This window comes from Helobdella robusta (assembly GCF_000326865.2).
Source record: "Helobdella robusta unplaced genomic scaffold HELROscaffold_14, whole genome shotgun sequence".
In the NCBI taxonomy this organism is placed as follows: domain Eukaryota; kingdom Metazoa; phylum Annelida; class Clitellata; order Rhynchobdellida; family Glossiphoniidae; genus Helobdella; species Helobdella robusta.
In genome coordinates, this window is record NW_008703782.1 from 860894 (window position 1) to 885051 (window position 24158).

General features: G+C 33.2%; 2 protein-coding genes across 2 annotated transcripts; one reads left to right on the forward strand and one right to left on the reverse strand.

The window, feature by feature from the left end:
* Positions 1 to 944: 944 nt before the first annotated feature.
* On the forward strand, positions 945 to 17695 carry HELRODRAFT_190628 (hypothetical protein; the record flags this gene model as incomplete). The annotated part of the gene is made up of 31 exons (XM_009014600.1): positions 945 to 998; positions 2302 to 2423; positions 2565 to 2608; positions 3884 to 3958; positions 5228 to 5283; positions 7372 to 7519; positions 7919 to 8051; positions 8353 to 8717; positions 8838 to 8946; positions 9180 to 9320; positions 9577 to 9670; positions 9900 to 10032; positions 10134 to 10397; positions 10982 to 11212; positions 11357 to 11580; positions 11919 to 12056; positions 12288 to 12419; positions 12691 to 12795; positions 12939 to 13064; positions 13341 to 13521; positions 13715 to 13798; positions 13953 to 14108; positions 14317 to 14448; positions 14557 to 14705; positions 14882 to 15080; positions 15240 to 15355; positions 15598 to 15691; positions 16070 to 16219; positions 16427 to 16579; positions 16766 to 17243; positions 17288 to 17695. 30 exons carry the CDS (start codon positions 945 to 947, stop codon positions 17101 to 17103), a joined length of 4446 nt encoding a protein of 1481 aa, XP_009012848.1. The 3' UTR covers positions 17104 to 17243; positions 17288 to 17695.
* A 1257-nt stretch (positions 17696 to 18952) lies between these two features.
* HELRODRAFT_74448 (hypothetical protein) lies at positions 18953 to 20394 on the reverse strand (the record flags this gene model as incomplete). The annotated part of the gene is made up of 4 exons (XM_009014601.1): positions 18953 to 19149; positions 19278 to 19415; positions 19644 to 19791; positions 20092 to 20394. The coding sequence occupies 4 exons, from the start codon at positions 20392 to 20394 to the stop codon at positions 18953 to 18955; spliced, it is 786 nt and encodes a 261-aa protein (XP_009012849.1).
* Between the last annotated feature and the right edge of the window lie 3764 nt (positions 20395 to 24158).

Here is a 24158-nt window from a genome sequence, read left to right on the forward strand (position 1 = left end):
GGCCTTACAATCTGAGATCTATCTTGTCTATTGGACGAGATGTTAAGATTACCAATGAGCTCATTTCTTCTGACGTCACCATCAGAACAGGGATGGATGATGTTTCCAGGAAAATGAGTGTGTGGACTACGACGAGGAGCATCTATGATTTCCACTTTGACCAGTGGAAAGTTCACGATGGGGTCACGTCTCTTCGCTGTACATCTGTGCACGTCGTACACTGGCAGAGCTGGAAATATTAAGAAAAACATTTTAATCCTGCTATAGCCATGGTCATATCGTTGGCGTTTTACAGAAATTTGATACAGCCAATAAAATAAAGATAAGGCAATATTTTATATTTGATAATAACAAAATTATGTTTTTGCGTTGTAAAACGGTATATTGATAATTTATGACCAACATTAGAAATGAATAACTTGGGAAAGCATATTTTGTCAGTAAATGTTCGATGTCGATCAGTAATTAATAAGTAAAATAATGTAATGATGAAATATAATTGGAATTATAACAACACGTTTCTTGAACTGGCCGTTGATATCCATCCATGCACGGGTTGGGATTAAAAAGATATAAGAAAAGGTTTTATTAATATTTTATTGAGCAAAAATGCATGCGAAAATGTTTAGTTTGGTCGTTTTAAATTGTTACTATGGAGACATCGGTCTATTTGGCTTCCTTAGCTTAATACCATAAAATTAGAATATAAAATAGAATTTTAATATAAAAGCGCTTATAAATCTATGCATATTGGCTCAGCTTGGCTTGGCTCGGCTTGGAATCGGATGTTAAGCAAGGTGTGGTCTTAAACTATTTTGAATTCTCCCCGAAAAATTTGAACTGTGCGTACATATATAGCAATGATTACTGTTGTTTTTAAAATGAATTTATAAAATATATAAATATAGCGAGCAAAATTTTAACATAAAAGCGCTTATAAATCTATGCATATTGGCTCAGCTTGGCTTGGCTCGGCTTGGAATCGGATGTTAAGCAAGGTGTGGTCTCAAACTATTTTGAATTCTCCCCGAAAAATTTGAACTGCGTGCGTACATATATAGTAATGGCTACTGTTGTTTTTTATAATGAATTTATAAAATATATAAATATAGTGAACAAAATATTAACATAAAAGAGCTTTTAAATCTATGCATATTGGCTCAGCTTGGCTTGGCATCGGATGTTTAGCAAGGTGTGGTCTCAAACAGTTTTGAATTCTCCCCGAAAAATTTGAACTGCGTGCGTACATATATAGCACTGATTACTGTTGCTTTTATAATGAATTTTTATTATATATATATAAAGTGACTGGAATCCATGTATACAAATAATTAAATTATATTATATTAGATTATATGTTTATATGAAAAGCAATATAGCAGATTCAACCAGCCAACCAGAAAGTTTCAAAGGCGTTCGTTCGATGACTTCAATTTAGTACGGTTAGCATTGTGGTTAAGACTGTATAATAGTGCGGTATATACATTAAACAAGTTTTTTACTGATGCGAATGATTGAAATGATGAGAATGTATGGTTGAAACGAGTATAAATAGAGGAGCTGAGACAACATGAAAATCAGATCAGCATTCTGCCTCGCTTGAAGCAGTCTGTCTGATCTCATTTATTTTATTTTTAAATTTTTTTTTTATTTTTATTTATTTTATTATATAGAGTTATATAGAGTTATATAGAGTTATATAGTGTTATATAGAGTTATATAGAGTTTGCATGTTTGTAGGTGGTTTGAATGTTTGTAGGTGTTATTTTTTTAATTTTAGGTGGGTTCTTTAACGGTTGCTCATACATACATACATACATCATGTTTGTTTGTGTGGTAGTATTTTATGTTCTGTTTTACTCCTTTTTCTCTTTCTTCATGAGTCTTGAGTTAAGTTAATGAAGCATAGGTAGGTGAGGTAAAAATTAATTTATTGTATAGGTAGGCTAGGGCATAAGGTAATTTAGTTACATAGGTAGGTTAGGGACTCCTATTCTTTTACTCTACTTGATGGTGTGATTTTTGTTTTGTGTTTTTTTTTTGTTTTGTTTCACATCATACATTCAGCAGGTACGCGGTGGTTCCTGTTTTTAGTGGGATTTTTATTGATTGAATGTGGTAGTATGTTTGGTTATATAGAGTTATATAGAGTTATATAGAGTTATATAGAGTTATATAGGGCATAAATCCTATATAGATACCTTTCTTTGCTCTTCTTTTCTCTTTTCTTTGCCGACCGGTCGGTTTCTTTGCGGTTATTTTCATTTAAATTAAATAAATAAGATTTTACCATTCATTTAGGTTTTTCAGGTTCATTTATCCAGGTTGAAGCTTCCAGAGGAGTTCATCGTGGACGATCAGAATGGTTGTGATGTCACGCTACGTTCGTTCATTCGGTGGCAAAGAATGCACGCCCTGCTGGGGTACGTTTTATGGTTTCTTTGCGGTTCTTTTTTTTGCCAGTTGGCTGGCTTTTCCGGTGGAATTCACCGCGGCTCGTTTTTCTATTTTCATTTAAATTAGTCAAATAAAAAAGATTTTTCCATTTCATCCATTTTATTCAGGTTGAAGCTTCCAAAGGAATTCATCGTGGAAGATGTCAGGCTACGTTCGTTCATTCAGTGGCAAAGAAGATACGCCTGGCTGGGATACGTTTTATTCTTTTTTCTCTGTTTTTCTCTGTAATTTAACATTAAGTAAGAATGCTCACACGCACACGCACATACACACAATTACATTAAGTAGCTATATTGGTAGGTTAGATAGGCATAATTTTAATTGTAGGTAGGATAGATAGGAAGCATCCAACACTAATGTAGTTGAATAGGTAGGCAGCGTAAGTTTATCTCTTCTATTTTTTCTCGCACCCACATTACACGCATCAGCGTATTATACACACACACAAATACATACATAAACACATATTAGTATTTGAGCGTTATTTTATTTTCATTACATATTCTAATTTATTATTACTAAGGTTGTGAGTAATTTAATTTCATAGGTAGTTAAAAGCAATAATTTAATTCTAGGAACAATCTTGTAATTTAAATTAAATAAACACTGTAAGTGTATCGAGAGGTAAGTTAGTTATTAAGTTTTATATTATTATTATTAGGTTGGAGCCCAAGGCATTACGTAGGTGGTGGGGTGGGTGCCGAAAGGCCAATGAATTGGGCTCTTGAGTTTTGTAATTTTAGGTAAGCTAGGGCCATAATGTAATGAATAGGTAAGTTAAGGCTACGTTGTAACACACACATTAATAGATTTAGGGTTTAAGTTTTATATTATTACTAAGTTGGAGCCCAAGGCATTACGTAGGTGGTGGGGTGGGTGCCGATTGGCAAATGAATTGGGCTCTTGAGTTTTTTTGTAATTTTAGGTAAGCTAGGGCTTAATTGTAATGAATAGGTAAGTTGAGGGTACGATAGCCGATAGACTCTGAATTTCGAAGTCTGTTGTCAGAGGTAAGCCTTGGTGGCCAGTGGTGTACCGGCAATGGTTTACTATCCGGACGGCAATGGTTTACTTCTGCACGGTAATGATTTGCCATGCGGCACGGCCATAGTCTACTACCCGCACGGCTTCCGGACGGCAAATGGTTTACTATCCGCACGGCAATAGTCTACTATCCGCACGGCAATGGTTTTCTATTCGGTGCCCTGGCTGTCGGTGAACCTCTGTGCAAGGAGGAAGAATGAAGGGAGACTTTCGAATATCGTACCATTAACAATTTAATATAGATAAGGTAATTGAATAGGTAGATAGGATTATTTTTATTAAGCAATTTGAGATGCAGGCACCGCTAAGCTTTCTGATGAGAATCTACTCTTTCTCTATCTTTCTCCATCAACACGGGCTGTGTTTCAACAACAACCTCGAGGACTGGCACCAGTTTTGGAGGACAACGTAGGAACCGGACCGCATTCAACATTCTGCCTTTGTCGAATGGACGACGGTAGGTTTTACATTTTACTTACTTTATTATTTTAAAATTTTATATTTGACATTATTTTCATTTTATAATTTAATTTTTTTTGCTTCTAAGATTCTAACATTCATTTACTACTACGCAAATAAAAAATATTTTGTTTACAGAATGATGAGAGGTGGGCAGTGGTGGGAGTCAGCACGTTTTAGATGGTGGTCTCATGATGATTTACATATGATGATGGTGGTGTAGGAAGAATCAGCTCGTTGGCTGTTCGACTGACACTCTGAAGTTCGGATGGTATTTTGTGTGCCGACCAGATGGTGGTGGTCGGTGCAATGGAAAGTACAGTAACGACGATTTTTAAAGTAAGGTTTAGTTTTGTTTTTTATTTTTCTCATTCGTTCATTTTATCACTCAACCTTTTAAATTATTCTTCTATTAATTGATTTGTTAATTCATTCTATTCATTAATTGAATCATTGATTTATTAATTCATTCATTCACTCATTCATTCAACCAATTATTCAATCATTCAGTTAATCATTTATTCGATCGTTCCTTTGTTCCTTGATTTACTAATAGGCTATTAAAAAATGTCTACAGAATGATGAGAGGTGGGCTGTGGTGGGCATCAGCACGTTACAGATGGAGGTCTCATGATGATCGTTCCGATGACAATTCGAAGATAACAACAACGACGGTTTTTGAAGTATGATTTAGTTTCTTTTTTTATTTTTCTCATTCATTCATTCATTTTATCACTATCTTTCAAATTATTCCTCAGTTAATTTATTCATTGATTCATTCTATTCATTCATTAAATCATTGGTTGATTAATTAATTAGTTAAATTATTCATTCAACCAATCGTTCAATCATTCAGTTAATCATTAAATCATTAAATCGTTATTCATTAAATCATTGGTTGATTAATTAATTAGTTAAATTATTCATTCAACCAATCGTTCAATCATTCAGTTAATCATTTATTCGTTCGTTCCTTTGTTTCTTGATTTACTACTTCGCTTATTAATAAAAACTTGTCTACAGAAGGATGAGAGGTGGGCTGTGGTGGGCGTCAGCACGTTTCAGATGGTGCTCTCATGATGATCGTTCCGATGACAAATCAAAGATAATGTTAAAGGTAAATTTGTTTTTGTCTCATTGTACCTTTGAAAGTACTCGAATTTGAACAAAGATTGAGTGTTATCTCAAAAAGATAAGTTGCCTATTTTTTCCAATTGCTTTTTTTTTATTTTAGTGAACTAATTTTTTTTTTCAATATATTTTTCAGTATCCGGTCAAATTCATTCCATCGATGCGTGTCAGATGACGGTCTGTGCAATGGAGGTTCGTCGGTAGTGAGTGAAGTTTCTGGAGAGTGCGCGCCCGCACATTTACATACACACACATCAATACAACACATACATACACAACATCCATTCATTCGGTGTCGTTGTTGCTATGTTTCTCTTCAACTTTATATTTTCTTTACCGTGAACCGGACTTTAATTCATAGGTAAGTTAGGGACTGAGATGAGTTAAACAATTGTAGGTAGGCTAGGGCTTAACATTAGTTAAAAAGCTTCAAGTAAAATAAAAACGCTAAAATATGTTTAATAAAATACTTGAAACATCTAAAACGAGAAATACAAATTTGTAGGTAAGTGAGTTGAGTCAATGTTTATAAGTAAGCTAGGGCCCTGAGAGTAATTTTATTATAGGTAGGTGACTGACTATTATTCTTGCGACTTCTTACTAGTTTTGTGTGATGTGTTTGTTTTCGCTTCACAACACCACACCAACAAAACAAACTACATTTCATTCTCGTCGTCGTCTTAAATTATACCTTTTTGAACAATCTTTTTAATAATGTCTATTTATTTATTCATTAAATGTTGACTGGTTTCTAGTTTTTTTTAAATTGGTTATATAATTTTTGGATATTTCTTGATTTACTTTGTATATATCCATGTATAAATTATTTCTGTTTAGTATGTTGATTTAGTCATTATGATATGTTGTGAACTGTTCTTACTAAATGTTCATGTTACGTGATTTATTATCCTTCGAGAACTTCTAAGGAGTGTGTATGATAATAATAATAATGGATAATTATTTTTATCGGTCGATATTTTGTTATATTTGTTTATTTAAAAAAAAAATTGACATTTTAAAATTTTAATTAACCGTCACTTTTCATTTTTGAATGAATTCAAATAAAAGCAACTACTGTGTTTTTCTTTCTTTACTAAAAGCTCGAAATTGTTTGTAGATCTGTACGGTTAACTGTTTGTTCGAGTTTGAACAGGCCTTGCAAATTTTTTTTATTTATTTTTGTTTTTATTTTTATTTGGTTCATTCAATTTAGTTGATTGATTGATCGGTTGGTTGATCGGTTGGTTGATTGATTGACTGACAGACTGGCTGGCTGGCTGGTTGACTGACTGACCGACCGACTGACTGATTGTTTGATTGATTTATCTCATAGTATTGTATACATGAGAAAAATCCAATTAAGCCAACCTACGGCTTCAGTAAGCCACTGTTTTTCACCTGATAAAAGCAATTTCTATATTTATACTGACAAAAATAATTGTGATATGAATATATTGATTTATTTAAAGCATTATATGTACAAAAAAGTGCTATCGTAAGAGTTCTATGAAACCCTGTAAGCCACTGCTGTAAGCCAATACGTATGATTTCAGCAGCCAGTTTCTTATACAATTTTGATTTATTTAGGCCGTTTATTTCATAAGCAAACCAATTTTTAACATGATCGAATAGTGTAAAAAAAAGGGTGACTATAGTTCAATCCTACTAAGCCAACCTTCGGCTTCAGTAAGCCACCGGATTTCACCGGACCAAAAGCAATTTTTATATTCAATTAACAAAAATAATTTAATAATACATAATTCTATTAATCATTATTAAAATTAAATAGAATTACTACAATGTTTTAAGCATATTAAATCAAGTAAATATTTCATTTAGCTTGCTCGTTAAAATCCATGCAATTTCGTAAGCCAACAATCCAAGCACGACAAATAGCCCGACCGATAGATCGAATTGGTCGATTAGTCCTATTATTCTAGTTATGTGGTTTGGAGCAAGGGGAGACATTACTGAAAATAATTAAAAGTTGAAAAAATTGATGTTCTTTGCATATCCCTGCTTCAACCCATAAGAAGGTGTTGTATGCTGGTAAATAGGCCTCCCCTTGCTTAATACCATTTTCAATGAAAAAAACGCTTTATATTGATTTAATTTCTATGCTTGTTTACATCTGGCACGTGCGTGCTTATCGGCTGTTCTTCGGTAAGTTATAGAAATTAAAAAAAAATATTTTGTAGTATTTTAAAGAAAATATTTAACATTTAAAATGAACTTTATGCCAATATTTATTTAACGGTTTAAAAATAAAATGTTATTCAGTTTGAAATGGTGGTTTTGAAATATTACCAACATCCCAGTCTTTCCGGTTCTGAATCTCAACGCGTTTTGAAAAAATTAAAACATGGCGCCTGCTTGAAAGACGAGGTCGAAGTTGACGCCGAATTTTGCTACTACGTGGATTGTGCCGGTATAGTTGACATTTTATTTTTTCTAATCTGTATTTTATTTTTCGTCTAATAAAATTTTTATTTTATTAAATTAAAAGTTGATTATAAATTATTATTAATCACACTGACAACAATAAATTCTAAATTACCAATTAAATTAAAATATTAGTTAAATATATAAAAAATATATATTAGGCATTTTTTTACCAAATGAGTGTTTATATTTTATTTGTTCCTGAGTTTCTGCCTCACATTTATGTGAAATAGACTCATTGAGACATAAAAACCAACTAACTTATCCTCCAACTCAATTTTTTTGATTATTTTTTTCTTACACAGATGCACATTAGTTACTACTTATTATCACACAAGCTCTCTCTTACACACACACAAACTCTCATACACACACACATTCACAGCCCCATTGACAGCAACTGAAGAATCCACATTGAAATGGATTATAGGCTGCCCATTCTCAACATCAAAACTGAACAAAACATCTCATCTATTTGACAAAGATGGCTCTTTTGATGTTATTGAAATTGGGCCTAGGTTAATTTTTAAAAATTTTTCTATCTCGATCTATTTTCCCCTCTCTCTCTGTCTCTCTCTCTCTTTCTCTCTTTCTCTTTTACACTTCCAATGCACTGTATATCTCTTTTTAGATAGACAGTAGATTTGTTTGTTTACTAAAGTTTGCTTCTTAATTTTTATTATTAAATAAATTAAATTGTGAATTTTAGCACCCTATTATAATTATTATTAAATTAAATTATTTATTTTTAAATTTTGTTAATTGAAAATTAAAAATTTAACATATAAAACTATTTAACCTGACCTTTCGCACGAACAGACTGAACGTAAGTACAGCATTTTCCACAAATGCAGTTTCCATCTGTAAATCAGTCGGCCTAAAAAGCATTCGTCGAATTGAACAGTCCACCAGGTATCTATTTAAAATCCAAAAGCATCAAATAGATCAAGGTAACGAGACTGGCCAAATTACTGCTGATAACAATCCTAACAACCTCAATAATGATGGTTATGCCAATAGTATCAGGTCAAAGTTCATACCTCTACTTCATGATAGGATGACCCAAATGTATTATAATGCACCAGTTGAATCTTTCGACCTTGACATTCATCCCGACCCAATTTTTGAGATTGATCTGATTAGAGAAGGAAGGGCTGCCCTAGAACAAGCTAGTTCTGAATTAGGTACAGGGCACTTCTTAAACTTTTCTGATTCAGCAAATTTTTGAAAATTGAGATTAGTTTAATGTTTTTAATTCATTTTTTTATTCTTAATCAAAAGTTTAATGCAAATTTTATTTTCAGGATTATCTTTTGATTCTTGGGACTTAGATTTTTATACAGATCTTTTTGTATCAAAATTGAACCGCAATCCAACCAGTGTTGAGTGTTTTGATCTTGCTCAATCGAACAGGTTCATTTAAAAAAATACCAATATTTTAAATGTTTTAAAAATTTATTCACTTGTATGTGTTTTAGTTATTTATAAAATGTTTCATCCTTTTTTAATAATTTTAAAGTTCATTTACCAGTTGAATGGGTTTTATATTTATTTGTATCAATCAAAATTGAATTTTTACTAATCAATAATTATTCATGTTAACTCAGCTCATTAGCATAATCAGCTCATTAATATTCACAAACCAGCGAGCACTGTCGCCATTGGTTCTTCAAGGGCAAGTTTTTTATTGACGGACAAGAAATGGCTTCATCCTTGTTAAAGATCGTCATGGATACGCAGATGTCAACCAATCAGAATAATGTTATCAAATTTTCAGATAACAGCAGGTTATTTGCGTTATTTTTTTTTTTTTTTATTACATTCTACTATTTCGTTTATTATTATTATTGTAATTATTTGATTATTTATTATTATTATTATTATAATTTATTATTTTTTACTAAAAGATAGTTATGATAGTATTTATTTTAATAAGTGATTTAGTAAATTTAATTCAATTTCTCTTTCACTGGCCATATTGTTATTTTTTCATTTTCATATAAAGATTTATTGAATTAATTGTCAATATTTAACTAATTTCAGTGCCATTAAAGGTTTTGAATTATATACCTTATCACCGGAAGACCCATACAAGTCATCAGTATTCGTGTTTACCTACCCTACTTACCACCATGTGGTATTTACTGCTGAGACTCACAACTTTCCAACTGGTTGGCACCTTTTTGTTGGCACCTTTCTGCTGGCATCTTTTTGCTGGCACTTTTTTGTTGGTACCATTTTTCTACAACCTTGGTGGGTGTCAATTGGATCTTTAAGAAATTTTCATTCTCTATTTTTTTTTACTATTTTGGTGAAAAAAATTATTTTTATGAAAAAAATTGAATTTTACTGATTTTTCAATTTAGGAGTGGCACCATTCCCAGGTGCCACAACGGGAACCGGAGGCCGAATTAGAGATGTGCAAGCAACAGGTCGTGGGGCAAAGGTCATTGCTGGTTCTGCTGGGTACTGTGTTGGCTGTCTTCACATCCCTGGCTGGTTTTTTTTTCAAAATAACTTTAAAATTTTATTTAAGATGAATAATTATTTTAAGATGAGTAATTTTTTAAAAATTTGAATAAATTATTTTACTCAAACAGGTTACGATTTACCATGGGAGACATCCCAATCAGCTACATATCCTGAAAACTTAGCATTGCCACTTAACATTTTAATTGAAGCGAGTAACGGAGCCTCAGATTACGGTAACAAATTTGGTGAACCAATTATCTGCGGGTTTTCCAGAAGTTTCGGTTTAATGGATGTCGGCGGGGAAAGACGAGAATGGGTAAAGCCCATTATGTTTACAGGAGGGGTGGGCAGCATTCTGGATGAACATGTTCATAAGATGAATCCTGAAATTGGTACAAACTATTTTTGTGAGAAAAATATTTTGGTAGGGTGATGTTCGACACTGTGTTATGTAATGAATCAATTTTAACACCAGATATTAAAATTATTTTATTATTATATTTATTGTGTTTTATATTAGTAAATTATAGTTTGTTTGTTTTTTTGTTTGTTTGTTGCAAGTAGTTGTAAAAGTTGTAATAATGAGATTGTATGAATAGTTTGATGAATGTTGAATTCAGTAAGGAGAGAGACCATCATTTAAAGAATGTCTCACCAGTGGGCTGAGATGAATGGATTGTTAGATTCTACCTGCTTGCATTAAAATCACTTTCGCATGGCTATGCGACGGGACCAATTAAAACATGCTAACGTTCACATTTTCTGATTCACTATAGATTTGCTTTTATTAAACTCGTATGAAAGTAACAAAACTTTTATTATTTCTCCACATTCAACTGTTGAAAATTGTCTGAACGATATTCCTTTTGTTAGTAGCACTGATAGAAACTGTAGAGATAGAAGTAGTGGTAAGAGTAGGAATTGATCTAGTGGCTAAATAATAATAACTAGACCTGCATCAAACCTAACAAAACAGGGATGCACGTGGTGAAGATAGGGGGTCCAGTGATGCGCATCGGAGTGGGTGGGGGCTGTGCCAGTTCGATATCCTGTCAGAGCGAGGAAAGAGTCGAGTTGGACTTTAACGCTGTGCAACGAGGGGACGCGGAAATGGGAGAGAAGATGAATAGAGTGGTGAGGGGATGCGTGGAGTTGGGCGGTCGCAACCCGATCTGTAGCATACATGATCAGGGAGCCGGGGGCAATGGTCAGTGAAAATTCTCATCCACATGTTCATCCAACACTATTACCAACATCTCCTTATCACTCTCACCAACATCATCCTCATCTTGACCACCATCTTCCTCTTCTTCTTCATCTTCAATATCTCTGCCTAATTCATCCAAATTAGGAAATGTCCTCAAAGAACTCTGTCATCCGGGTGGTGCACTAATTAAATTAAGCGCTTTTGAACTGGCCGACGCCACTCTCAGTTCTTTGGAAGTATGGACGGCAGAATATCAGGAAAGTAATGCACTGCTCGTGAAAGAGGAGGGGCTTGGACTCTTGAAGGAATTAGGGAATAGGGAAAAATGTCCGGTTTCTGTTGTTGGATGCATCACTGGCGACAATAAGGTAAGCTGCTGAGATTTCTTGCTACAGCTTTCCTTGCTACAGCATCTCTACTGTTTAGCTATTTCTGATTTTACTCATTCATTCACTCGTTCTCTCATTCATTCATTTATTCACTTATACATTCATTTATTCATTCGCTTATTCGTCCTAATAACTTGATTTATCTGTTTTTTTTAGAGATTTTCATTATCTTAATCAACCATTTGTTTCAAATTAGTTTTTTTTATATATAAATTAATTAACTAATTAATTAATTATATATATTTTATCACTCATTTATTTTCTTTTCATTTTTTTCGCTCCATCTTCACATGCTCACACACACACACACACCGTAGATAAAATTCGTTGACGACAGAGTAGCAACATTTTCTACCAAAGAACCTCAAAATAAAAAAATAAAAATGCACATCCCTACCAATCAACATCCTGTTGATCTAGATTTAGACCTCATTCTCGGGAATGTTCCTAGAAAGGTCAGAGGTCAAATTAGTGATGATGGTGATGATGATAACCAACCAATCACAGTCAATTATTATATTACCGTGTCAGTCAATCGACCAATCACATTAACTTATATTTACCAGTTATTCTTTGCAAACAGTAATCTAATTACTATCAACCATAATAACTCTACCAACCAATTGAAATAAATCCTGCAAGCTAATTAATTATTCATACGGAATAACCGACCAATCACAAACCAGAAATACCACGTATCCAGGCTACCGACCAATCACAAGCCTATAAAGTTACCAGCCGATGTGGATATTTTTGACTTGCTGAAGAATGTTCTAAAGCTTCCGTCGGTGGCCAGCAAAAGATTTTTAACCAATAAGGTTGAGCCTGATTATGATAATGATTTTTTTAAGGATGATGATGATGATGTTAGTGATGTTGATGATGATTGCAATGATAATGGCGATGATAATTTAGTGAAGATGAAAACGCATAAAAAATTAACAATAAACTCATTCAGTTTTTACTTCGTTCATTCATTTATTTAGCTACTCTTTTATTTCTCAATCATTTGCCCATTCATTCATTCACTCAATCATTCGCTCATTCATTCATTCACTCATTCATTCATTCATGCACTCGTTCATTCAGGTTGATAGGTCAGTAACGGGATTGGTAGCTCAGCAGCAATGCGTCGGACCTCTTCATACGCCACTGGCTGATGTGGCTGTCGTTGCTCTGTCGCACTTCAATGTGGTTGGTGCTGATGGTGATGATTATGTTTTTAAGGATGATGATGATTATGATGGTTGAGAGGAATTTGATGCTGATGGGATGATGATGTGGATGATGATGATGGATGATGATGATGATGTGGATGGTTCATACTACACACACAGAAAGGGGCGGCGACTTCGATAGGTGAACAACCAATCAAAATGCTCGTTGATGCGTCATGTGGGGCTCGCATGACTGTCGGTGAAGCCCTGACTAATTTGTCGTTTGCATATGTCGGTGATATTAAAGTTAGTAAATTGATTTTTTTTTCTCCCCTTATTAACCAACCAATCAAATTTATCATCAACTCCACGCAATCAGTCAAATTCATACTTCCATTCTGACCAATCAAATTCATACATCCATTCCAACCAGCCAGTCAAATTCATACATCCATTCTAACCAATCAATCAATTTCATACATCAACTCCAATCAACCATTCAAATTCATTCAAATTTAAATATCGGTCAAAACCGTCCAATCAAATGCATAAATCAACTCCAATCGGCCAATCAAATTTTAGGACGTAAAGTGCAGCGCTAATTGGATGTGGCCGGCTAAATTACCAGGCGAAGATGCCAGAATTTACGAAGCCTGTGTGGCCATGGCAAAGGTCATGGGTCAACTGGGAGTCGCGGTCGACGGAGGAAAGGATTCACTGAGCATGTCTGCCAAGGTTGACAAGCAAGTCGTTAAATCTCCAGGTCTGAAGTGAGGAGAAGGATGATGGTGATGATGAAGAAGATGATGAAGATGGGGGTTTTGATTTTATATGAATGAATGAATGAATGAATGAATGAATGAATGAATAAAGGAATGAATGAAGGAATCAGTCAATCGATCATTCTAATGCAACATCACCCCATTCGTACACACACATTCGTCATCATTTTACAGGAAGTTTGGTTGTATCAGCATACGCCGCGTGCCCTGACATCTATCTCATCGTAACGCCTGACCTCAAGGTTCCTGAGCGCAAAGGTCAATTAGGCTCATTAACATTCATGGCTGTGCAATCAATTATTATCCTATCCTATTTTGGTTTTTCTGTTACTATTCTATATAACGATTGGGCCATTCAACTATATAATTATTTAATTAGGTCACTTAATATTGTTAATTAACATTTAATTAGGTCACCTATTTTATGTGCCCCTGACCCCTGGCAAACATAGGTTAGGGGGCTCAGCACTGGCCCAATGCTTAGGTTGTGTTGGTGATGAAAGTCCGGATTTGGAGTTTCCAGAACTGTTTGTAAATGTTTTTGCAGTTATGCAAGAACTGGTAAAAGGTTAATTTAATTTTTTTTTATTATACAATTTTAAATTTTTGAATAATTTTATAACTTTTATAAAAAATTATGAGTAGTTTAACTTTTGTTAACACCTGTTTCGGTATTAAAATAATAATTTTAATATATAGTTAATGTTTATCTTGTTATTAAAATAATTTAATTTTGTCCTTATAGTATAATTTAATTGAAATTAATTCGTCGACAGATGACAGAATAAGCGCCGGCCATGACGTCAGTGACGGTGGTTTGTTGACGTGTGTACTCGAAATGGCATTTGCCGGTAACTGCGGCCTGGATGTTAACTTCGAAGACCTCAGGTGTCAGGGCGATTGTAACGGTTGGTTGACTGGAGTTTTTAATTAATTATTTTTATTTATTATTGTTAATTATTATTATTATTATATCACCACCATCATCATCGCCATCATTACAATCTACTCATTAGTTTCTCAGTCAATGGTCGAATTTCTATTCGCCGAAGAACTTGGCTACGTCATCGAAGTTTCAGCCAATCACGTAACAGAAGTAACTTCTAAGTTCAAGGACGTTGGTGCTTCGTGCATTCCTATTGGCTGTTCACTACCCAATCTTGATGTATACAATTTTTTTTCTCTTTATGTTATGTTATGTTATACTACTTTTTTTACAATTTCAGCCGACATCATCATCATCATTATAATAACTATAATCATCATAACTCTCATCATCATCATCATGATGACCATCAACATCACCATCATCATAACTATCATCATCACCATCACAACCAGGTAACAATAAAATACAACAATTCAGCCATCGTATCGTCATCAACACCTCTACTACGTGACATCTGGGAAGAGACGAGCCACCAATTAGAACTCTTGCAATGCGAAGCTGACTCCGCCCACTCGCAACGTAATTGGCTATTAGAAGCCAAGCCCCCTCGCTACAGGCTCACTTTTGATATGAATTCCATACTGTTTTATGGTTAATACGGACATGCATTTGATTAATTTTGAATTATTATCCATCCTTTTTAGTATATTTATAATCAATTGATTAATTAATTTATTAATTGAGAAAAATTATTTATTGAGAATTCCGAAAATAATTTTTCGCTGACGCCCTATTGTTTCTGATTGTAAGATGTGGGGCACGAATTTAAAGTGGCCGTCATTCGCGAGGAGGGTAGTAACGGCGACAGGGAGATGGCAGCCGCGCTTGTGCTCGCCGGCTTCCAGGTCTATGACGTCAACATGCAGGTTAGGGATGGGCGGTTGGAGATGGTGGCCGTTATGAAGCTGGTGATGATGAGGATGACGATGTAGTTATTATTATTATTATTATCATGTAGTTAGAATGATGATGCGGTTGTGATAGTGATGATGATAGTAATGTGGTTATGATGATGATAATCTGGTTATGACGATAGTGATGATGATGATAATTATAACTTGGAGTATAATAGTTACCAAAAGTAATTCTTTAATGTTTCATTATTTAGGATCTTTTGAATGGATCAGTCAAGCTGACTGATTTTAGAGGAGCTGTCTTTGTTGGGGGTTTCAGCTATGCCGATGTCTTTGGATCCGGAAAAGGTGATGATGATGATGATGTCTGTGAAAATGATGAAGATGATGTCTGTGAAAATTATGATGATGATGATAGTTGTGATGATGGTTATGATTGTGTTGACCGTAATGATTTTGATTGTGTAATAGTGATGAATAAACCAACAGCAATGAATACCCACATCTTTCGGCGTCAACGTCATTATCAACCATCACAATCATAACCTTCTTCGCTATCATCACCATCGTCGGCCAAAACCATCTTTACGATCGTCACCATCCCTACAATCATCATCATCACTACTGTCGTCGTCATCATCATCATCACATCATCATCATGACCACTACATCATCATCATCATTACAACTACATCATCATCATCACCACTACATCATCATCATCAGGATGGGCCACTTCGATAAAGTTCAACGATGACGTGCGAAGGCAGTTTGAAATCTTCGCTCAAAGACCAAACACATTCAGCCTGGGCGTTTGCAATGGTTGCCAGCTGATGACTTACTTAGGCTGGGTGGGCACTGATGTCAATAACAAAGGTTGGTCCTCTGGCGAGGGGTGAATTTTTATGGGGCTATTTTACGAGGGGTTGATTTATAGGGGCGTTCAGTCAATCATTCAATCCACCAACCATTCATTCAGGCAATCATTCAGTCAACCATTCAATCCACTAACCAATCATTCAGTCGACCATTCAATCCACCAACCAATCATTTAGTCAACCATTCAATCCACCAACCAATCAGAGAACGAGATAGAGCAGAGTATAATGCTGGAACGCAATGCATCGAATCGTTACGAGTCTCGGTTCGTGTCGGTGAGAGTTGGTGAAACTCCGTCCATAATGATGAGGGGATTGGAAGCGGCAATCCTCGGAGTTTGGGTGGCCCATGGGGAAGGTACGATTTTCATTGGTTGAGTTGGTTGGGGTGTGATTAAGATTGGCTGAGGTGTGAGTTTGAGTCGTCGGTTGAAAGTTTTAATCCTCTCAAAGACAGACAATTCACTTTAATTTTAAAAATATATCCATGCACATGCATTCAGATATATATTGTATTATTGTACCTTCACACACACGCACACAGGTAGATTTTCATTCCGGAACGAGAAAGCCTACCAGGCCGCATACGATAACCGCCTTTTCTCCCTACGCTACGTGGACGAAACCGGAAGTCCCACGCAGACTTACCCGCTAAATCCCAACGGAAGTCGCGACGCCATTGCGGGAATATGCTCGTACGACGGTCGGCACCTGGCCATGATGCCCCACCCGGAAAGGTCGGTGTTTACCTGGCAGTGGCCTTGGAAGGATGAGACCTTTGCAGTCGGTAGGAGATGGGGCATCGATATGATGGAGAATATAAACGTCTCGCCCTGGTTGTGCATGTTCAAAAATGCCTACATCTGGTGCTGTCACTCTTAGCATCTCGCTATTCGTGGTTTAGTGCTAGTTACGACGTAATTGGCTAATTAATTAGTTATTTAGCTAATTAATTAATTAAGTTAATTAATAATTAACTGATAATTAGGTAGTTAATATCTCTGGAAGGTTTAATATTATTAATATATATATATATATATATATATATATATATATATATATATATATATATATATATATATATATGTTTCTCGCATGCTTAAATGTATGGAGTTAGTGAAGTTATAAATAAAATAAAAGCTCGTTTCATCTTCTCACAGTACATTTTTTTCAATTATACTTTTTCAGTTTTCTATTTTTTGGGATATATTTGGAATTATTGTCAAAATTGTTGTTATTATTGTAGTTATAATTGTTAATATTTTTGTTATTATTGTTGATTCTATTATTTTTACCCGAAAGGTTTTCACATGTTAACACTTATGTTAGGCACTTGACTTTACATGTTTGTTTATTCTACGAATAATTAACTATAATAATAATAAATTTTATATTTTATTATTGTTGTTGTTATTATTATTGTTGTTGTTGTTATTGCTATTATACTCATTAAAATACAAAATATTTCAAGTTGGTTGGTTGACTTGGTTAATTTGGTTATCTACATTTATCTGATCTATCTTTTTTATCTGTTTATTTATCTGTCTATATGTCTATCTATCTATCTATCTATCTATCTATCTATCTATCTATCTATCTATCTATCTATCTATCTATCTATCTATCTATCTATCTATCGTATCTAAATTATGAAATATTATATGTGGCACGCACGCACATACGCTAACTCACAAATTATTGTGAATGATTGGTTAATTAGTTAATTGGTTAATTGATTAATTGAATAATAATATTTACAAGAAATCTCAAAACTTGGTAAAGCTTAAATAGTAAATAGTATTTATTCACGTAAAATTCTTCGAACACGGTTATGCTAAATATATAAATATAGATGTGAGAAGACACACACACATATATATATATATATATGTGTGTGTGTGTGCATATATATATAATATATATATATAACAATATGTATAAATATATAACAATATATATATATAACAATATGTATATATATATAACAATATGTATATAATTTATATATAACAATATGTATATAATTTATATATAACAATATGTATATAATTTATATATAACAATATGTATATAATTTATATATAACGTCATATAAATACAATAGTATAAATAGATTTATATTAAATATAATATGCATTATTAAAATATATATATGTGTGTGTGTGCGTGTGTGTGTGTGTTTAAACCAGAGAATAGAGAAAAAGCTAATAGTCACAATTTTCACGCATTTGAGATAAAATATCATTTACATATTATATATATATATGTATGCACTGATTGGCAGATAGGTTTGATTGAGATCCATATACAAAACGACAAGTCAGTAAATGTAGCTTGTTGGAGTTGATAAAGATTGTTATTTAAAAACTTTTTCAGGCGAAAATGACAGTTTTGAAAAATATTTGATTTAAATTATAAGATCTTCATGAATAAACAAATAAAAGAATGGTTGATGGAATGGTTGATTGATAGATAGATAAATTGATTGAATGAATAAGTGAATGATTGGTTGAATTCAGCTACATTTTAAATTAGATAAGTAAAGTTAAAATGTTGGCATGATTTTTTATATAAAATTCAACGTTTTTTGAAACTTATCATTTTTCTACGCGAGCATATATTATTGCTGTACTACGTTTGACTAATAACTCTCATTCACCTTAATCATTCAATGAATTCATTGAGTAGTCATTCATCGATTCATTCACTTATTCACAAATTTTTTATTTGCTTAATCATCTTCCTCACATGACTCGTAAAAACTTTCAAAGAATTCAGACAACTTAACGAACGTCGGACGTTTATCCGGATTTTTGTTCCAGCAGTCCAGCATCTTTTTGTACATGCTATCCGGACAATAGTATTTTTTGTGCTGTTTTGTGAATTTCACTGACGGATTGCTCAATCTCTTTCCGTCATTTAGAAAAGCTAGGATTTCCAATGGGACTATTCCTATTTTTGATAAATTTAAAACATAAAAAAAGAAAATGGAGGGGAAAAGGAGGTCAGTACGTTTAATAGTAAATAAATAAATAAAAACATATTAAGTGACCCACCTTCCCGCTCGTACGGCGATTCTCCATATGTAACAAGTTCAAACAGTACCACACCGTACGACCAGACATCCGATTTTATGCTGAACCTTTGAAACTCAATGGCTTCTGGAGGAGTCCATCTTACGGGGAATGGCGTCTCTAAGGAGTTTGTGCAATGGAAATGTGATGTTGTGTAATGTAGTTGTAAGAAAGATGATATAATGGTTAATAAATCCCGCCCAAGTAATTCATAATAATTTTACGGTATCACATCGCAATACGTCTTACATTTCATCACATGACGTCACATATTACATCGCATCATCGGTATATTAATGATATTAGTTAACAATACTTATTATACATGCAAGAACCAGGAGCTCTAACCAGCATTAGCATTGTAAATTTCCTGAATTTTAGCCAACCCGAAATCAGCGATTTTGATTGCTTTGTTTCTGCCGACGAGACAGTTTACTGACCTGAGATCGCGGTGAATGAAGTTGTTCTGCTCAATGTAAGTCATACCCGAAGCTATCTACATTAGTTAGTTATGTCAGTGTTTTTCACAGCTTATCATACATAAAAATTAGTTTTATTAGTTATTTTTGTTTGATTAAATATTTGAAACCTGTTTTTTTAAACTTTCAAATCTGCGAAATACTAAAGAACAGAATATATAACAACTCAGCCAGTCGGCATTAACCTTATATAAAATAGTTACCATCTTTCAGGGTGGTTCGCATTAAAATATGAACGAAAGTCAACTGAAATTTGCAAAACTAACAGGTAAATAAGCAATAAGCCAGAAAAAAGCAGAATCGACGAACGAACAAACCTGGGCAGCAATATCGAGAAGAGTTTTGAACTTAATAGTTTTGCCCCTATCGTTGTGTAGGTAGTTCCGTAGGGAGCCTAATTCGACAAACTCCATGATAATAAATACGGGTTCGCCCTCGCTGCAGACACCCATTATTTGTACCATGTTTTTGTGATTCATTTTTTGGAGGAATTTTGCCTCCTCTAAAAATTTTTCTTTGTTGGATTTCTCTGGTATGAGCGTTTTTATGGCTACGTCGGTTGTGTCGTTGTAAGTGCCTGGTTTGAAAATGTGCGTTTGCGCGCGCGTGTGTGTGTGCATGCATGTGTGTGTGCGTGTATGTGTGTGTGTGTGTGCGTGAGATCTGATTAAATCAACAGCCAAAATCAACCTTTCCATACTTCACCGAACGATCCTTTTCCGATTAAATGGTAAAGCTTGACACGCTCCCTATCCACCTCCAAATTCTTAAATGGGATTGTGTCCGCTTGCTTCGGGCACGGTGTCGTCAGTTTGCAACACAATCCGCCCGTATTTGCTTGAAATTTCATTAAATTATTTTTAATTATTCAAAGCGTCTATTTCACGCGCTAAAAACTCGATAATATTTGACGAAATGACACACAGACACACACACGCACACACACACAGACACACGCACGTACACACAGGTACACACACGTACTCACTTTTATAATATCTGACGAGCTCTATGAGAGACTCAAAATAAAGATTATTGCTGATGAAATACATTCCTTTGTTACTCAGCTTAATGTGGTAATGTTTGATGTTCGTGCTATCTGCTATCAAGTCACAATCACGCACGGATAATGCAAATCTATGCGGTTCTGCTAATCATAATAACATTGATGACAATATAGGTAATAATAATGATACTAGTGATAATGATATTAGCATTGATAATATTAGTAGTAGAAATGAATGATGTCATTGGTGATGAACATTGTCGTCGCATTTTTAATGGGTCAGTAAACGAACCGACCTCCTTCAGGTAATAATCAATCAACCAACTAATCAAAACTAACCAACCCACCAATCAATCAACCAACCAATCAAAAAATAAATAAATCAACCAATCAATTAATCAATCAACCAACCAACCAATCAGTCAATCAAACCAACCGGTGCTCTCCCTTATAAGAAATGTTCCCTTTTTGTTTCCCGCCAAACATAATTGCTTGATTGCATCTCGTCGAGTGCACGCAAACCACCAGCTGAATGTGGTAACATAATTTTGAAGGAATGTCATGAGAAGAGTATGTAAAAATTATCTCTCTCTCTCTCACTCACTCACTCTCTCTCTTTCTCTCTCTTGTATTTTTTCTCTCTTGCTCTATAATACTACACATGCGTAATTTTATTTACTTCTCAAAGTTGAAAATTAAAAGAAAGCAGGATTACCGTAATAGAATTTACGTAAACTCATCTTAAGTGTCCACTTATATAGAAATGTTCCAAGATCACGCGAAAATTTTCAGCAACTAATAAAAAAATGTTTCTAAATAATCCTCTAGAGGCATGTTAGATGTTGTTAGTAAATTAATAAACTCAACTATGTTGGCAAACCAGGCGTTAGTTGTTAGTTAGGAAGGTTCAGTGGTTAATTTCGAAATTTCGAAATTAACAAGTTAATTTAGTTTGTGAGATAAAATTTAGTCCTCTTCATTATTCCAATAGATTTCGCTGACTTGTTTAAAGCCTAATTGACCTAGGGTTTGATAGCATCACATCTCATAACATTTCATAATTTAATGCCATACAATAAAAGTCTGCACAATACTTTTCCATACCTTAAAATACTTATGGTAAAATACAATAGAACACAATACAATATACAATACAATACGATATAATATAAAACAATACAACACAATACCACCCAACACAATACAATACAATATACAATGTAGTACCATACGATACAACACAATACAATGCCATACAACACAATGCAATAAAATACAAAAAAAATAACCTAGAACACAATAAACTGCAAACATAAACTAATACAAAACGTACAATAATGATTAAAAATAGGATACAGACTCTTGGCTTTCTAGCTGCTTGTTATCAATGGCAACAAAATTTGACGGTATCAGTCCTTTTTCTTTGGTTCTTAAATTCTTTGCATACCACCAACCCGTGTCCTCCATCCTGGAATGGTTTATGTGGCAAAAATGTGGCAGAAATGTGGGTAAAATTTGGCGAAACTGTAGCGAAAATGTCGGGTGAATTTATCGAGTATATGCCAAACGTGTAATAAAAATATGGCGAGAATGAATATAGGGAATATATTTATATGGCAATACTTTTTTAAGACTAGCAAATGATCGGCCGCCTTGAACGACATGTCCTCTTTATCTCGAGCTTCATAGTCATATAAGGCCTTGTAGATATCACCTGCAATGTATAAAAAAATTATCGTAAATTCATAATTAAAAATTATAGCCTGTCATTGTAAATTCTATAAACTTCATAATAAAAAATTATAAATAGATTGAAACAAATTTTTAAATCCCTCTTCAAAATTTGTAAGAGGCATCAACAGCAAATGCACAGTGTGTAAATACACATGAAAAAACGCATTCCATATGTTGCATGCGATGGGTGGGGATCTATTTGCATCAAATCTGGTCATTGTAATGGCTGTGCCAAGCACTTTACCGCTAAACTACTCCACTGCCCAATTGAGAATAATGAAATATTATTAATGGAAAAAAATAAAACTAAACCAACTAGAATTTTTAATGTCTTCACTGATAGTAGCACCAGCATTGCTCTTATTTGGGTGATTGCCCATTATTATTATATTAAAATAGTATTTCGTGAAAATAATAAAATTATTACAATTATAATTTATTATAACTATTAAATAATATTAATGTAATTTTATATTTAATTATTTTCTTATGTCTTCAATAAAGATTGTGATGGTCGACATCCAGAATTACAAACAGTCATCATTAAATTAAATGACATTATAGTTAAGTCCTAAGATAAGTATAAAATATAAAATTAAAGTTATTATTATTAAGCTGAAAATATGTCATGTAATATGTTGTTATATTATAATAATTATATTAATATATATTAACATTATATTACTAAATTATTAGTTACTATTTTATTACTTATTACGTCTTCTTGCTCTTACCGGTATTTATTATTTGTTACAAATATGATTGTCGATTTAGATTTTCATTTTACAGTCTGATTACCATATATTTATTTAATTTACTTACATTAATATTACATTCTAAACATTACATTATATTATATTATAATAAAATACATACACATTACATAATCATTACATTACAGATCACACGTTTCATTACAATTACTAATTACTTACAATTTACATATTACAATAACGAATAATGTAATGATTACAAAATACAACATAAAAATTACAGCTTATAATGTAAAAATTAGATCTATTTAATGAAAAGATCACAATTAAAATGTAAAATGAATTAAATGGATGAATGAATGAATTACAACAAAAATGAATTTCACTTCCTGGTTTACGAAAACGAAACCAGGTTTACCTATTAACTATTAACCTCATTTTTGGTAAGTAGTGTAAAAAATGGTGAAGCGCTTTATAACTTAATAAAGAAAAAACTTGTAGTTGTATTTGGAATTAACATTATACATATAACCCTAACTATTATTAATATTATAATTTACTATAACTAAATATAGATCATATAAATATAGAAAAAAAAGTGAAAACCAAACAATTCTGATTTATATTTTAATCATCTTTTATTATTAAACCGTCATTTTATAAACAACTGTTCACATACATATTAATCACAAAATATAACACACACACACATAATACATATATATATATATATATATATATATATATATATATATATTAATACAAAAAACGTGTACATATATATATATATATATATATATATATATATATATATATATATATATATATATATATATACTCACAAGAAAAAAATACGTATATTGTGTACATTAACATCACCATTATCATCAAACCAGACATAATTATCAGTATCATCATCATAAACATCATC